The sequence below is a fragment of the Pyrus communis genome, chromosome 2, assembly GCF_963583255.1.
Source record: "Pyrus communis chromosome 2, drPyrComm1.1, whole genome shotgun sequence".
In the NCBI taxonomy this organism is placed as follows: Eukaryota; Viridiplantae; Streptophyta; class Magnoliopsida; order Rosales; family Rosaceae; genus Pyrus; species Pyrus communis.
In genome coordinates, this window is record NC_084804.1 from 13,082,976 (window position 1) to 13,096,014 (window position 13,039).

The following is a 13,039-nucleotide window of genomic DNA, read 5'->3' on the forward strand; positions in this document are numbered from 1 at the left end:
CGGCTGCATCTAGAGCTCAAATCTCAAAATCAATAACTGAACCTGCCCACGAGTCGGAACCACCTAAAGTGGTCTGTACGACAGGCCTGGGTGTAACATATATATACGCTCTAGTGCTACGATCACATGAAGACTGTGCGAATAATCGCGGGTCACCTACGAGTCGGAACCACCTAATGTGGTATGTACGACAGGACTGTGCACCTAACTTGGATCCAAGCTGAACGTGTGGTGCGGGAGGTGAACATCACGTGAAGGACTGTGCCCTACTCTGGGCGGGAGCACTAACATGGGGGGTGCAGGTTATGAGCTCTCTAAGCATCTCAAACTGCTACTGAATATAAACATGAATACCACTTACCTGGCACTTACCTGTGCGTCCACAACACCATATATGCATATGTATATGTATATGCAACTACTAACATAACCAACGATGCATGAATGACGATAATGTAATGCATGGCATAAACTAATAAACATTTATTCAATTTCTGGGAAAATATAGTATATAGGTATATACGGAAAACCAAAAGCCCAATCACTGGTATGTGGAAGGGTCGTAGCCCCCCTGTCTCGAGTGACCACGCTCGTCCTCGGGATACGTATCACCTATATGCGAAACAACTACAGAAACGTAAATTTTAAAGCACATAACCAACTTCTCGTAATAACTTCTCATACATTGCTCAAATTGGACAATTGAATATACCAACGTGCTCTACACAACCTCAGGATCACAACCAAATTTTTAGAAAAATTTTCCACCGCCGCACGCGCCCCCACGCGCCGGCCAAGGCACGGCCACACGCGCCGGCCACGCGCAGGCACGTGTCTGGCACGCTGACGGCGTCAACTGACGCCGTTAGGAATATTCCGTCAGTTTTGACAGATTCCGTTAACGGCGTCAGGAATATTCCGTCAGACTTGACGGAATATTCCGTCACCTTCTCCGGCGACGTCGCCGGCGCCGGAAACTGGAAAACCTGCAATTCGTGTTTTCTCACTCGATTCTCAACCATTTTTCACGTTTCTTGAACCAAATTGAAGCCTAGAACTAGTAGAACAATGATAAACCACTTTTAAAGCCTAAAAATTACGAGATCATACCTGTCTCAAAACTCAAAAACCGGCCAACTTCGAATATCACGATTCCGACGTCCAATTTCGTCCAACGAGCTACTCCGATGCTCCTTGGGACCTCACTAAGACATCTATGAGCTTCAAAATCCCAAAAACGAGCTAGATTAATCTTGCATGAATAGTACTCAAATCGGAGCTTCTCGAATCGACGTGAAAACGTTAAGGTTCTCACCTGAAAATGGTATGGCTGCACTCGCACGAGCCTCACGAGTTCGAATGTGGTCTTGGTTCCTTCGATCTGTGACGATTTGAGTGAGTTGTGTGTGTGTCCGTACGTTTGTGTTTGGAAAGGGAAAGGAAAGAGAACACGGGAGAGACAGGGAGAAGACAGAGGGAGAGAGATAGGGACAGTGTGTGTGTGTGTGGCCCAACACATGCCAACACCACACAACCAACCAAACAACATAACAAAACGAACTAGGGGTAAAATGGTCATTTCGCACGTACGTTTCGATATTGCCGGGACGGGATGTTACAATCCACTTTACTTTTTGGATGAATTCTAGAAAAACACTTGAAGTGCTTTTAGAACCCAAAAAACGTTTTTTTTTTTTAAAAGCACTTTCACTTATTTTAAAAGGACTTTCAAACGAGTCATATTTGTATTCTTTGAATAAGGTAAAGTTTTATCATGCTTGAGTGCATGATATTTACTGAAGAATTGAAGGTATCAAAATCATATTGTCATTCCTGTTTTCATTTTATCAAAGAATCCAAAACATCTAACAATTTAAAACTCCGTTACACATTATGCTCTGGTGCATAATACAAAAACTTTTGAATAAGACCAAACTTTGACTATGAAACGATGATATCTCACATTGTTCCTTGTACATGTACAATATTATTACAACACTCACCTTAAACCTGTATGTATAAAACAATCCCATACAAACACCAAGTTTTTTTTCTTTCTATTAAGTGTATGAATAAAGTTAAAGCGGAAGATTAGTGAAACTAATGAGGGCTTTTTATTTAATACAAACTTTATAAAAGTGATGAGATGAGATGAGATAAAGAAAAGTTGATGAAAGATTAGTGGGAAAGATTATGCAATTAGATGGGAATACAATCTGGTCGTTATCCCAAAAGACTATGATTCTTTATGCAAAAAGCCACTACAATCATACAAAAGATGCACCATTTGTTATGTAGTTGGTCATTTATGCGAAGCTAGCTAAGAAGCAAAAATATCAACGTGAATCTAAATTACTTTAGTAATTTACAATTCAAAGATGACATATAATTCAGGGTGTGACTGATGTATAGGTACAGTGTTGGTTGAAACATTCCGACGGTCAAGTCAGCAAACTTAATTTAACTGAGCTAAAGTATTAAATACATTACATAGCTTGTGTTGTTTTGAAGCCCACGATTAGCTTGAACCACTATTGCGGATTCAAAGGTGAATCCATCTTTAAATTCACAGTATGCTCTTAATTGTAAGTCATACATATGAGAGATTTTTAGGTACAGGCTTTTATGTCTTCTTACATATCCATTCAAAATGTACCCACAAAATAAGTTTCATGTATTCGAATCTTACTCTGGCCTATTTTAATGAACCAAAAAACATGAATCCTCTTTGTATTTTAAACGGACTCATGTCGTGATGTAACAAACAAATAAGCCCTTGCACAAAAATTTATCTCAATCAGACCTAGAATACTTTTTTTTCCTCTATAAAGCTTGTGTTCTTTCAAGATTTGAACCAGATTTCCTCATGTCAACTAGGGCATTTGTTTATGAAAAGTTGAGTTTTGAATAAAGGCTTTATTTATGCTTTTCATTTTGTTTAATAACCCAATTGTTAATTAAATTAAAACTTAATTAGTTGACAAATTGGCCTTTCTAGAAGATGCATAAGTTCATAACCCTACCTAATTTATTGCCCATGGAAGCAAATTTGACACCATTTATAGTTGATAAGCAAAACATAAGATACAATTTAACCGTTTATTTTGGAGTATCAATAGTTAAGTTTGTATTTTATATATATATATATATATATATATATATATATATATATATATATTTATTTATTTATTATTTTTTTTCAATGTCTGCCAAGCCCCAGCTACCACTCACAGTTTATGGACTTTATCTGTGGAAGAACTTTCTATGGGATTAAAATAAAATATGCATCCCCTAATTTAAAGCTAATCCATCTCACGTTTAGGTAGTAAGATTCTCTCTCCTCTTATTCTCATCCCTTTTCTTCTCTCCTCTTACACATTGTTTTTTGTCTTATTATCCTTATAAAAAAAAAAAAAATCAAAATAAGATGTTAATGTGACTTAACCGTAACTGATCAAGTAGAAGGGGAGGGAATAGGAGAGAGATTAGGAGGGGAGAAAATCATACTCCCATGTTGAGGGTTTAGGATGAAATTCACCATCACAAGCAACACATATGAAAGAGCAACTCCACCCTTTAGGGCAATAATAGTTCGTGCTATTGAGTAATTGCCTTTTTTTTTTTTTTTTTTGGTGAACAGTAATTAGATGAGCGTATCTCAAGCCCTAAATGAATTGTCCAGACATTTGGCATTAAAAAATTATATTAAAAAACATCATATTATGTTTAATTTCGATAAAAATCAGGATAACAAAGGACTGTCAATATGAGAAATCCAGACTGTTGTAAAGGGCCCACCGCCTAGATTTTTGTCAGACGACTCGTGCCCACGTGCGCGTGAAGCGCATAAGTCTGGCATAAAGAATTATAACGTTGTGACATCACCCTGACGTCCGACTACCTTAGCTAGTTCGATGGGCGATTGTGGCCCGATTGAGCAGTCGGCCCTTTTGGTTTTCACTATAGCCTGGGTGATTGGGCATAAGGCTGGAGCTCATTCTGTTGGTTTTGGTGGATCAAATCATCCCCCCAATCCCCCTAGCAATTGGGAGGGTGGAGTTGCTCTAAGGCTTTAATTGCTCCAATGTGAGATTAACCATCAAGGGCAACAAATATTGTGTGATGCGAGAGTAATGGACAATTCAGTTGAACACATAAATAGTTAGTTCTGACACACCATATACTAGAATGTGCAAATTCAATTCAAACTAGTTGATAATGGTTAAAGAATCTCAAGATTATTAAACGTTCGTGTATAAACTGTATTTCTATAATATGAAATTCAGACTCTCAACAATACTACTTGTAAAGATATTTTATTTATCTTAAAATTCAATGTAGTCAGACTCTTGGTGGAGCAATTTTAATTTTTAGAAAAAAAGACACAAACAAAAGAGTAATTATAGTGTAAACCAAATCAAGAAAATTATAAGCTAGCATTAAAAATTCTTATCTAATTACAATACGACTTTTTAAAAGAAATTAAACCCAAAAAATTGAGAAGAAGACAAAAGAAGGAGTCATGAGAAAATGTTTCCACATAAATCGACAGGCGAACACAGCCGTATTTCAGATGAGGTTTCCTCAAATTACAATTTAAAGTAAGCCGCCACTAAAACTAATCATGTTTAACCCCAAATGAACACAATTAAAATCCCTAATAAAAACAAGACAATCCCAATAAAACACATCGATAGAAAAAGACAATCATAAAGCACATACGTACAAAAATAAATAAATAATAATCATGCTAAGGTCACATTGCATCAAGAACTTGTAACTACATCATTTTCGTATGATTAGTTTTGCTAATCCCTGTACTAATCATGAACAATAACTTAAAACAATCAGATACGCATGAGCTGTTATTGGTAGCTTTGCTTTAAAGAGTAGCAAAACACATAACATACTGAAAAACCAATTTCAAGAACTACTATGCATCAACAGTGTTTAAAAAGTCATATCTATATACTTCTTTTTTATAATTCATACATGACCGACCCTCACTAGCACAACTTAAAATTACTTCAAATTGATAAAGGCATGCTAAATTTTAAATGAAAGTGAGTAAATTACTATTTTATCATTTTAATGTTGCTTATTTTAAAGAAAAACCTCACAATCAATTATGTGTGCATGAATGATTCTCGCTAACACAACTTGAATGAGAGAACCTTAAAACGTATCCTATCCTACTATCAAAATTTGATGAGTGGAAAATGTAGCATTATAATTTGTAAGAAAAAGAAAATTAGAAAACAAGTGATGAAAAAATTGAATTATACAGGGGATAAATTAATTAATAAAAAAGAGAGCATATTATCAACCACTAGCATTATCGCACATAGACAGTCTTAACTCGCCGAGAGAGATGTTTGAACGGAGAAGCAGGACTTTTAAATAGAGAGAAAGGTCAAACATGACGGGTAGAGTCCGTCAATGGTTGATAAACCCCTTTATAACTCTCTCCTTTCTCTCTCCACACCCTCTCTCTCTCTCTCTCTCTCTAAAATAATTGCTCTCTCTCTTGGTGGTTCGTAGAAGGGTTTCGTGGAGGAGCTACTGTGGTTGCGTATTTGTGGTGGGTTTTGGTCCAGGAGATTCTACTCTGACATTACTTTCCTGGGTTTTTTCTAAATCTGGTGGACAGAAAAATGGCAGTAAGTTCACAAGTTTCTATGGGTTTTTTTGTGCTTTATTTTTTTGAATATATGAATATTCTGTTTGCTTGTGGAAATAAAGAAGAGAATTTATGGAAATTCAGAAAAATATGAGCTTTATGTGATTTTGTCTTCTAATTTTGGAAATTGGAATGGAAAATATTGAATTGGGATTGTAAGTTTACTAATTTATTTTCTGATGAGCAATCATGTTTGATGTGAAATCTTGTTGACATGTAAAGTTGCAAACTTTGATGTAGTATTGATCTGGGATCTGTTATTGGGGAATTTACTTTAGGTTGCTCAATCAGAGTGCCTTTTATCATTCCTTTTAATCTATATTTCAGCTTGTGTATATGATATATGTTCAATAATTACATCGAAAAAGAAGAAGAATTCTTGCATTTTTTTTTTTTTTTTTTTTGCCCATGTGGTTGAATTCGCATTGAAAAAATTGTGCTTGGGCGAACTGGAGCCCTAGCTTTTGTTAATTTGCGTAATAGTTGTACTGAGTTTGGGTTGCCGAGTTCTTGTTTTGAGGGTCGCAAAGGAGAAGATTGGAATGGGGTTGAGCGGTCTAGTGTAGTCCAGTTGATGTTGCATTATGCTTAAACACTGATGCATATGGCTCCAGTGTTTTGATTCTTGGAAGTTGATACTTTTGCTGAAATTTTGGATGGATAATCTTTTGATGAGGCTGATGTTTTATGGTATCTTATTTGAAATTTTTAGTGCTAGTAGGTAATTGAAAACCTGTATGTGTTAGATGTTTGATAATATGTTCTTAGACAAATTTCTCTCCCCCTTCCTTCTTGTTTGCATAATCACACTTGAAATTCTCTGAGTCTACATTGTTTATTATGTGGTGGAGAAATCTTTGTTCATTTGTTTCGATGAATTTTAAGGTATCTCCAACAGATACTGTTGGGGCACAAAGTGAGAATGTTGGATAATTTCCATTTCTAGAGAAATGAAATCAATGGGTTGACATTTTTTTATGTATTATAAGTTTATAACTTGGTATTTTTTTGTACTAGTAGGTGAGTCCGGAAAGCTGTTTCTCTTTAGCTCTCTCTTTCTGAACGAGTTGATTGGAGGAAGCTGAAATTTATCTCTCTTTATCAACTTTCTTGTATGAATTGAAATTCTTTGGCTTCTCAGTGAAAATGAATATACAGTGTTTTACTTAGTGTGAAGAGAGATATCATTGTTCACTAGTGTTCGGTGCATTTTACAGCTTCTCCAAATCGATAGTGTTGAGTGACAAGGTTGGATGAGTTATCCTTCATTTGTTGCAATTAAGGAGAACTGGAATTAATGGCTTGATATTGGTTGTGCCAAGATAGTCTTATAATACCACGGATTTTAAAGGAATTTGGGTTTGATGTCAGTATATGCTGTTAAAAACTTAAACTAGGATGTTGCATTGGATTGATTGGCTTTTGATTAGAAACTAGAAAGGCACAGGTATGCAGTCTAAACCAAACAATCGTGTGGGCAATTGGATAATCGTAGAGGTGGTATATTGGGATGTGTCATCTGGTATACCATATGGCGTGTGTTCATTTGAATATTTTCCATGGGCATTTAATCGTCCAGTCATTTCCCTCTCTCACTTTAGGGCGCTCATGGTAGAAACAGAAACACGTTCAGGGAAGAACATGCCTTTGAGAAAATGCATAACTGTCTCACCTGACAAAGGTGAGGTCACCATCTGTTACCTCATTGTTTGAATGCAAGCAGAGCTTGTTGAAGAACTATCTCTTTCGCGTTGCTCTGAGAAGGTTTAGGGAGTTGCATTAGATTTTGAATGTCCTTTTCTTCCCTGATCTGTTCTAACTGTGTGTATTTGAAAGTTTGTTGCAATGTGGTTAAGTGAGATCAAGTTGTGATCACGTTGAACTGCCTGTCATACTTGTCCAATTCATATTTGAAAATTTGGTCCTTGTTTCTGTTCAGTGGTTTCATCTGCCTACTTTAACTTACCCATTCAATGACCCTGTTTATAGACGAGGTCTTATATACTTCATATAATGCTACTTGATGTACTGAAATGTATTGATTGATGAAAATAGTAGGCCTGATGGTATTTTCTTAATGTGGCAGCAACGTTCACATGTACCAAAGTTTGGCAATTGGGAAGGCGAAGAAAGTGTTCCTTACACAGCCTATTTTGATAAGGCCCGTAAGGATCGAACTGGTGTCGGTGGAAAGATGATTAATCCAAATGACCCCCAAGAGAACCCGGACATCCTTTCTGACATATCTGCATCTTCTCCTCCAAAAGTTAGACCAGAACCTGAAAAACCAGTTCATGAACGGAGAAGAAGCAGGGAGGATAATGACCTAAGATTTGCCAACTCCCCAGCCCAGCGCAGAAATTCTGGTGAATCAGCACATCAACCTTACAGAGGCCGTGGAGTTAGTTCTGGGGATACCCATCAAAGGCCTGCACGACCAAGTGCTGGGTCTGAGAACAGTGTTGAGCGTTCACCTCTCCATCGCAATGCGAGGGTCACAGGACGAAATTCACCCTCCTGGGAAGGAAAGGCTTCATATGAAACTAGCCATGGCACTCCTGGAAGGTCCCGCCTCAAACCTCGCGATGAAAGTGTAAATTTTCTTCCTCATATCCATTATTATATTGTTATACCATCATAAACTTGTCAAACTGTTGTCTATTTTTCCATCTTTATTGTAATTACAGTAAAAAGATATGGTCTCAAAAACTTAATTTACTGATGATCAAGCATCATTCGAAAAAGTTTTGCTAGGTAAAAACCATTGTTTTCGAAATTATTGGTCCTGTAGTTAACTTATAAAGAAGGTAGTTTTATAGTGATACAATATCTTTGTCAAGTCTTGCTCTTGAGTATGTTTTCTGTTTTATGTGGCAGCCTGAGAAAGGTGCTGCTGTTCCGAAATTTGGCGAGTGGGATGAAAATGACCCGGCATCAGCTGATGGTTTCACTCACATATTCAACAAAGTGCGGGAGGAGCGGGCGGGAAAAGTACCAGGGACTCCTTCTCAGCCGTCTTACCAAGATGCAAGAAAGCAGGGTTCCAATGACAGTGCCAAGGTTTGTCATTAATCACCATATCACTCACATTTTCATACGAACACCGTTTTTCATGTCTCATTTCGTTTTCTTTTTTGGACTCAAATTTTGCAGAGTTGCTGCTTTCCATGGAGCAGAAAATGAGATTGAATCGTATCTCGGAATTTGTGGGTAAATTAAAAGGTGTTTGGACCTGTAAATATCTTAAGGGCTCTGAGTCCACGAGGGAGAAGTACCTTCTATAAAATGCATCCATTTTTATCTGTCTAAGGTTGTGTGTTATTTTTGTATTAATAAAGCTTTCGTTCCATTCTGATTGGAAATCTTTCTTCTTCTTCTTCTTTTTTGTCTTCTTTGTTTATGTGTTTTATTGTGCCATTGAGTTACCAATTTAACAACCATTATTGGCTGGAAAAAACCAGATTCTTTGATCCTATTTCAATATATAATGTCCGGCAATATTTGTCTTGTTCTTTTGGGATGCATTCTCTTGTGGGAATATATGTTGCCTTCGTTTTGACACCAGAGGTAGAGATAAACACTAAACGATGCTCGCACCCTCGCGGTCTATTTTCTCACCTCTCCTTCTCATTCTGTAATGTTGCGGAATGATTTTGACTTTCAACTTTGTAGGTCATCATTTTAAAAACCCCTCTACAAAAATTCAACCGAATCATAATTTGATTTCTTTTAAGCTTAAGGTATCTTACACTCCGTAGAGCGTAACTAATGTCTAGTGGGACTCGGAAAGATTAAAGGCATTCTATCCTACTTCTGACCGCAATAAAATGACATGTCCTCCCAAAAATTTGAATGGAGAATTATGCACGATTGTTCCCTACTAATATCATTACATTATTGCAATTTAGGACGGTGTATTCAATTGGAAATTTGAGAGATTTTAATGGATTTATAAATTCATGGATTTTTATGGAGTTTAACTGATTTGTAGAGATTCTATATAAAATTTTGATTCAATTTCCTCGAAATCTCATGAGAAGATGTGAGATTTGTTACAAAATCTCTCCAATTCCCTCTAATTCCTCAACTTTTCCAAATTCTTTAAATTCTAATTCTAATTGAATACACCTGAAATATTATAAACTTCTTTAAAATTCTAATTGAATACATTCAGATTTTTAAGAATTTTAATAAACTATCTTAAAATCATGATTGAATTCCCATTGAATTTCAGATAATCAATTAAAATCCTGATTGAATACCCTGAATGCATTAAAATAATTAAAATCCTTCAAAATTCCAATTGAATACAGTCCCTTAGTGTCTAAACAAAAAAAAAGACAAGGCAGAAAAATGAGGGTTAATAGTAAATAATCAATCCTCACTCACCGTACAAATAATGGTAGTCCACCCTGCGGGTGCTCACTTACAATTCTCGCCCCACAGACCAAAGTTCCAAACCAAAAAACCCAATCGAGCGCCAAAATTTCGCCGCGCGTTTCAAAACTTCAAATTTCGCTGAAAAAAGTACGTTAAAACACTCAAACGAAAATATTAGATTAGATGTTTGAAAATTGAAACCTAAAATCTCAAATCCCCCCTCTCTGTCTCTCTCTTTCTAAATTTCGGATTGCCAGTCCGCCATAGCTGAATCGAATACAGGGAACCGATTGCTGTGTTCGAATCCTTGCAAATCTCAGGTACTTCACTTTGACTCAGAACTTCCAGTTCTTTTCACGCAGAAAAAACCCCTTCATTTTTCACTTCAATTTCTACATTTACACATTCCCGCACCAAAATCTGCGAACCCAATTGAGCTGTAGTATCAAAATAGCTGAAATTAGGGTTTCGCTGAACTGGGATTTATAGGAAAGCTTCGATTTTTGCTTTAGAAACATTGAAATCTCTATGCCCAATTGAGTTCAAACCCTATAAAGTCATGGTGAGAGAGACGACTGTGGAGTCCTTCTACCGGAGGCTCCGTGAGTCCGCAACGGCGTCGTCTCAATCTCCTCTTCTGATATTCCCATCGACTTCAGATGCGGACTCACTCTGTGCCCTCAAAATCATCTTCCACGTCCTGGAGTCCGATTCGATCCGATACGCGTGCTATCCGGTCTCGTCGTTTCAGGAGATTCACAAGTATGCAGGCCCGGATCTGTGTTCTTCGTCCGAAAACCCGGTTTCCATACTTTTGATCAATTGGGGCTGCCACCGGGACCTGAAGAAGCTACTCAATTTGTCTCCCAAGGCTCGTGTTTTCGTGGTTGACAGCCATCGTCCGATTCATTTGCATAATCTGAGCGACCAGAATGATCGTGTGGTTGTGCTTTATACTTTGGATGATGAGAGGCAGGCTGATTTGGCGTATGACATTGAGGATGTGTCGGCTTTGGCAAATGCGAGTGATTTGAATAGTGATGATGAATTTGACCTCGAATCGGATAGCGACAGTGACGGAGATGACAGCCAGAGTGAGGAGGAAGAAGGAAATGGAGACGGGTCGAGAAAGCGAAGAAGGGTGGATCGGGAGAACGACCCAGTTAAGCTCTTTCGGGACCTGAAGAGGAAATATTATCATTTGGGTACTTTTCATGGTAAGCCTTCAGGGTGTTTGATGTATGATTTGTCACATTCTTTGAGGAAGAACACAAATGAGTTGCTTTGGTTGGCTTGCGTTTCGTTAACGGATCAGTTTTTGCACGAGAGGTTAACAGATGAGAGGTACCAAGCTGCGGTGATGGAGCTTGAGCAGTACATTAACAGTTCCGGGAATTTGGAGGCAGTGACTAATGTGACTCTCAAAGATGGCACGAAGATTCGCGTGCCCCAGGCGTCTAGAATTACATACGAAGATGAGCCTAGGCTAATGTTGTTGCAGGAGTGGAATTTATTTGATTCTATGCTTTGTTCTTCGTACATTGCTACTAAATTGAAGACGTGGAGTGACAATGGGATGAAGAAGCTCAAGCTTCTTCTTGCAAGGATGGGATTTTCGCTTGTGGATTGCCAGCAGAAATATAGGTACATGGATACAGAAGTGAAACAGCTGATGAAAGAGGAGTTTGAACGGTTTTTACCCGAATATGGACTCACTGATTTCTACTACAGAAGCTTTCTGCGGCTCCATGGTTACAGATCAAGGGTATCTGCAGCAGATGTGGTGTATGGAGTTACAGCGCTGCTTGAATCATATGTGACATCAGATGGTTCTTGTGCTTCCAAGGAGTTTGGAATGGCTTATGATGCATTGTCAATGAACAATCTCGATAAGTTGAAAGGAGGAATGCAACAAGCAATAAAGATCCAGCGAGCAATTCTAAGGCAAGGAAGCATGGCAATAACCAAGAGAGGCTGCATAAGAAGTGGAAGTAAATTTCGGTGGGTGAAACTTGAAGACTCGTTGGATGCAAAATTGCTGGGGTACCCTCAGGCATTGACGAAATTCTGTTATTTTCTGATGGACGGTCTGAGAGAGAAGGGAGCTCGAATGAAGCCTCTGGTTTGTGCATGCTTGGCACAAGAGCCTAAAAAGGTGTTGATAGTTGGGGTTTGTGGGAAGCCTAGACTTGGAGCGGTTCAAGGAAACGCATTTGGAATCGCGTTCAGAAACGCAGCTCAGGAGATTGGCGCAGAGTTCTTCCATGAGTTGTTTGAGTCCTCGTGGATTGTTCTGGAGGCGGCTAAGATGAATAGCTTCATGGTGAGGCTGACAGAAGCTGTGATGTAGAACTTTGCAAGGAAAACGCCTAACTCAACACACTTTTAGCTACTTTTTCAGTCTTTGAGCAAAAATTTGGGTCATGTTTTAGATGACTGATATTTCGTATGCTTTTAGTTCATCTGTACCAAGAGGTATGTAATTGTCTTTTTCTCGTTTTTTCTTCGTTTTTCTTGAATAAATCTTCTTATTTACTGCTGTTGTAACATGTTCTTTCTTTCATATATAAACTGAGATTTTTTTCTGGTTAGTAATCAATTTCTCTGGCGCCTATTCTCAACCTGTAACCTATATGAGCTCAAAGTTTCCTTTGTAACCCTAAAACTGATTTTTACACCCTTTTTGTCTTTCCACACGATCTTCTTTATTTATAATCATTGAATAAAATATAAAAGTAATTAATGGGACATGATCAATTAGAAGCCTGTAAGAGACTAAAAAAATGTGTGAAAATCATTTTTCGTTTTAAAATGACACTGATTGCAATGCTGTTGAATTTAGGATTTGAGGTGGATTTGTGTTGCTTTGAAGTATTTGGTAGACTTGCTTGACCTTTTTAAGAGCTAGAAAATATTTTGTAGGCGAAGGTAGTTTTATAGAAATTCCACTTATTATGTTCAGTTGCATCAATTTGGTCC

General features: G+C 37.7%; 2 protein-coding genes across 2 annotated transcripts; both read left to right on the forward strand.

Annotated features, from left to right (window-relative positions):
- The first annotated feature begins 5,352 nt into the window (after window positions 1-5,352).
- LOC137725937 (RPM1-interacting protein 4-like) lies at window positions 5,353-9,330 on the forward strand. Its single transcript, XM_068464783.1, has 4 exons — window positions 5,353-5,660; window positions 7,767-8,273; window positions 8,558-8,740; window positions 8,834-9,330. The coding sequence occupies exons 1-4, from the start codon at window positions 5,655-5,657 to the stop codon at window positions 8,861-8,863; spliced, it is 726 nt and encodes a 241-aa protein (XP_068320884.1). The 5' UTR covers window positions 5,353-5,654; the 3' UTR covers window positions 8,864-9,330.
- An 892-nt stretch (window positions 9,331-10,222) lies between these two features.
- On the forward strand, window positions 10,223-12,664 carry LOC137727040 (uncharacterized). Its single transcript, XM_068465984.1, has one exon. It carries the CDS (start codon window positions 10,620-10,622, stop codon window positions 12,408-12,410), a length of 1,791 nt encoding a protein of 596 aa, XP_068322085.1. The 5' UTR covers window positions 10,223-10,619; the 3' UTR covers window positions 12,411-12,664.
- The last annotated feature ends 375 nt before the right edge of the window (window positions 12,665-13,039 follow it).